Source organism: Morone saxatilis, unplaced genomic scaffold (assembly GCF_004916995.1).
Source record: "Morone saxatilis isolate NCDOM2014 unplaced genomic scaffold, NCSU_SB_2.0 Contig16, whole genome shotgun sequence".
NCBI classification, from domain to species: Eukaryota; Metazoa; Chordata; class Actinopteri; family Moronidae; genus Morone; species Morone saxatilis.
The window spans coordinates 24,492,392-24,495,536 of NW_023339718.1; the positions used below are offsets into that span (position 1 = coordinate 24,492,392).

Below are 3,145 nucleotides of genomic sequence, written 5' to 3' on the forward strand. Positions count from 1 at the left end.
GTCACACCACTAATCTCTATAAACACACATCTGAATGCTAAATCGTCAGTCAGAGCACAGCCGATGGGCCCCGAGATTATACAGAAATACCATACACAACATTGTATATTAATGTTGCATATTTTATGCCTGTTGGGTCTTTCTCTAAGTAGACCAGTGGTGGAATGTACCTAAGGACATTTACCTGTTCTGTAAGAACACTTTTGAGGTACTCGCACTGGAGTAGTTATCCTTCTACTCCACTATATTCCAGGTGCACATAACTTATTCAGCTATAGTTACCTGTTACTTTGTAGATAAATACTTTACATACAGAAATCATGATGAGTTTATCAGTAGAAGATCTGTACTTCTTCAAAAGGATAGGGGGATTTGGGTTTTTTTCTGTGTTGTTTATATGACGTAATCTTATTATATATATATGTGTCTTCTTCTTCTTCTATCTATAAGTGTCTTTGAGTAATATGAAAAGCACTCTATAAATCAGTTGTATTATTAATAATATTATTATGGTCTAAGGATCATATCAAAGACCCCCACAGAGATAAAGATGGTTTGTGGACGTGTTTTCTGTTTGTACTAGCTGGATAATATAGAGTGAAACTAGTCACTGTATTTCCAGTAAATCCACCAGTGAGATAAAATCATACCTAATTTATTAGGGAGACCGTGGGCAGTTGGCTTTTTCTCTTACAAGGTGCCTGAATTAAATACATGTTACAGCTCTAAAATCTCAGAGGGCTATCTGTTTACTTCAGACAGCCATCAGACAGATGAAGTGCTTCCATCAGCGGGAGAGCTGCAGCGGACAGTCAGTGTGCTGAGCTCCGGGAGGGGCGGGGCCTCCGTCCTACTGCTGATGTCACCGCGGGGAGAGCAGCCTCCCCCCCAGCAGCCTCCCTATAAAGCCTCTCCTCGCCTGTTGTCCTCCGCTCACTCGCGCAGTCGCTCAAGCAAAGAGTCGCTCCCCCGAAACAGTGCGCACCTAACAACTCATCCTCAGCGAGTTGGAGGGCCACCGTTGGAGCACAGAAACACCAGACATCCAGAGAAACAAAGAGACAAGATGTCGACCTACGTGTCCTCCGAGTCCCGCCGGGTCAGCCCCACGGTCCACGGCAGCAAGTTCGACACGGCACACCGCAAGAAGGCCGTGGCCAACATCTTCGAGAACGTCAACCAGGACTCGCTGATGAGGCTCTTCCAGAAAACGGGCGACATGAAGGCGGAGGAGAGGGTGAGGAGCATCTTCTCCTACACCCAGGACCCGGAGGAGACGGCCCGGGCCCTGATGGCTCTGAAGCAGCGAAAGAAGGACAAGTTCCTCCAGATCGCGGGCATGCTCCGGCAGCTGCTCAAAATACGTTGACTGTGTTTCACCAGCCTTTGACTGGCACCTGTGTCACTCTATCGGCTCCTGTGTGAGCCGAATGCGAAAACACTCCCAGCACGACTGGGTTACCGCCGCTGACCTGTGCGGCTCGCCTGTCTCCCGGAGAGGAGCGTCAGGTGCGGAGGAGTTTGTGCCGCCGGGCCGCCTGGAGGGCAGCATGCCGCGGCTGACGCCTCACGGACGGAGGCGGCAGCGGAGAGTCCTGCCCGGAGCGGATGGAGCAGGATCAACTGTGTGGGAATATGAAGGGCAAACACGTCTTCCCTGAGACTTGAATTCATGAATGCATTCCTGTGGATGCCTGACTGTGAAGCAGCACCTGTACAAGTGCACATCACTGTGTTGATGGTGGTGCACAGCTGCAATATGAGACTTTTACAGTGCCGAAGAACCTGCCGGAATGCCTGTCCTGAACACATGCCTTGTTTTTCAGCTTCACTTTGTTATATGAATACTGCTCATGAGTGGCCACTAATGTGTTGTCACAAAATGTTATAACACAGTGATTTGCATTCATGATATGTTCCTTTGTTTGTCATTTTTAATAAATTATTACATTGTATACAAAAGTTGAACCATTGTTTGTCCTTATTGCACACATCATTTACAAATTCATCATTGATGTAAATTTGTGTAGCATTAATGCCATTGTTGGTCACCACATCAGGTCATATGAGGTTAATATCCTTATGGCAGATTAATTTATGTTAGCTGAGGCTTAATTCTGATTCTATTATGGTGTATTAACGTGGGGCAGTGAAAAACACTGAGCAGACCTTTATCAGTCGAGGATTAGTGAGGAATCAAACCATGAGCATGCACTCCAAAAAATAACAAAAAGAAGCCCATCTTCAGGCATTTTAAGGACAGCAGTGTGAGCATATAAAAGTGAAATTATCTTAGTTCTGTCAGAAATAGGCATTGGATTTGTTTTCTCCGAATAATGATAAGTATGGATCAAATATTACATCACTGGTCTACATAATTTCTTTTCCTTAGCAGTTTAACACAAAACACTTCTTAGCCATCTGCTGCCCAACAGCTGTGACCTCTGTGTTGGTCATAAACAGGGAAACTCCTCAGGTTAAACAGTCCAGATCACCATAGAAACGGGAAAGCAATGTGTTATTAGTCGTGACATCCTGACATTGGGCATAGAAGTCCAACAGCTCATGTGCGGAGTGTTGAGTCATGTAATCTAGGATTAATATGGTTTACGTTTATTAAAAAAACAGGCACATGGTGAGCACTGTATTGTTCTCCATTCTGACGCAGTAGAGGGCATTTGAAGGGGATAGTGTTACTCATGAGAGGATGTGGTTAACCTTCATTGGGTTTCCCCTCACAACGCAGTATGCCTCACCAGACCAGCGTGAACCAGTTTGGCTCAGTTTGGGCGAGGAGGGTGGGGGCGTGCGCAGCGTGTTTGTGCTGGAGTCTATTTGATCATCCCTGCTCTCTAGATAAGAGCCTGTCTAAGTAGCATTAGAAGGTTTGGACGAATGGAGACTCACCCTCTGATTCTTCACACTCACCAAAAGCATAAGGGCACCTGTCTATCACTGCAACCATCTACTACATTTACACCCCATTTAAAAACCCTTCTGGTGTATTTCACAGGGTTTCATCAGTGGCTGGGTGTAGGCTTAGCTGCAGACACCTGCTAATCTGCTTGCTGCGATAGTTCCTCTACCGGCTCAAACCAGTTCCCTGGGTTGTTGTGCATGACGACATCTAACCGTAGGCGCTCCT

General features: G+C 46.2%; 1 protein-coding gene across 1 annotated transcript; it reads left to right on the plus strand.

The window, feature by feature from the left end:
* Positions 1-914: 914 nt before the first annotated feature.
* Positions 915-1,968, plus strand: tcima (transcriptional and immune response regulator a). Its single transcript, XM_035659086.1, has one exon. It carries the CDS (start codon positions 1,067-1,069, stop codon positions 1,367-1,369), a length of 303 nt encoding a protein of 100 aa, XP_035514979.1. The 5' UTR covers positions 915-1,066; the 3' UTR covers positions 1,370-1,968.
* The last annotated feature ends 1,177 nt before the right edge of the window (positions 1,969-3,145 follow it).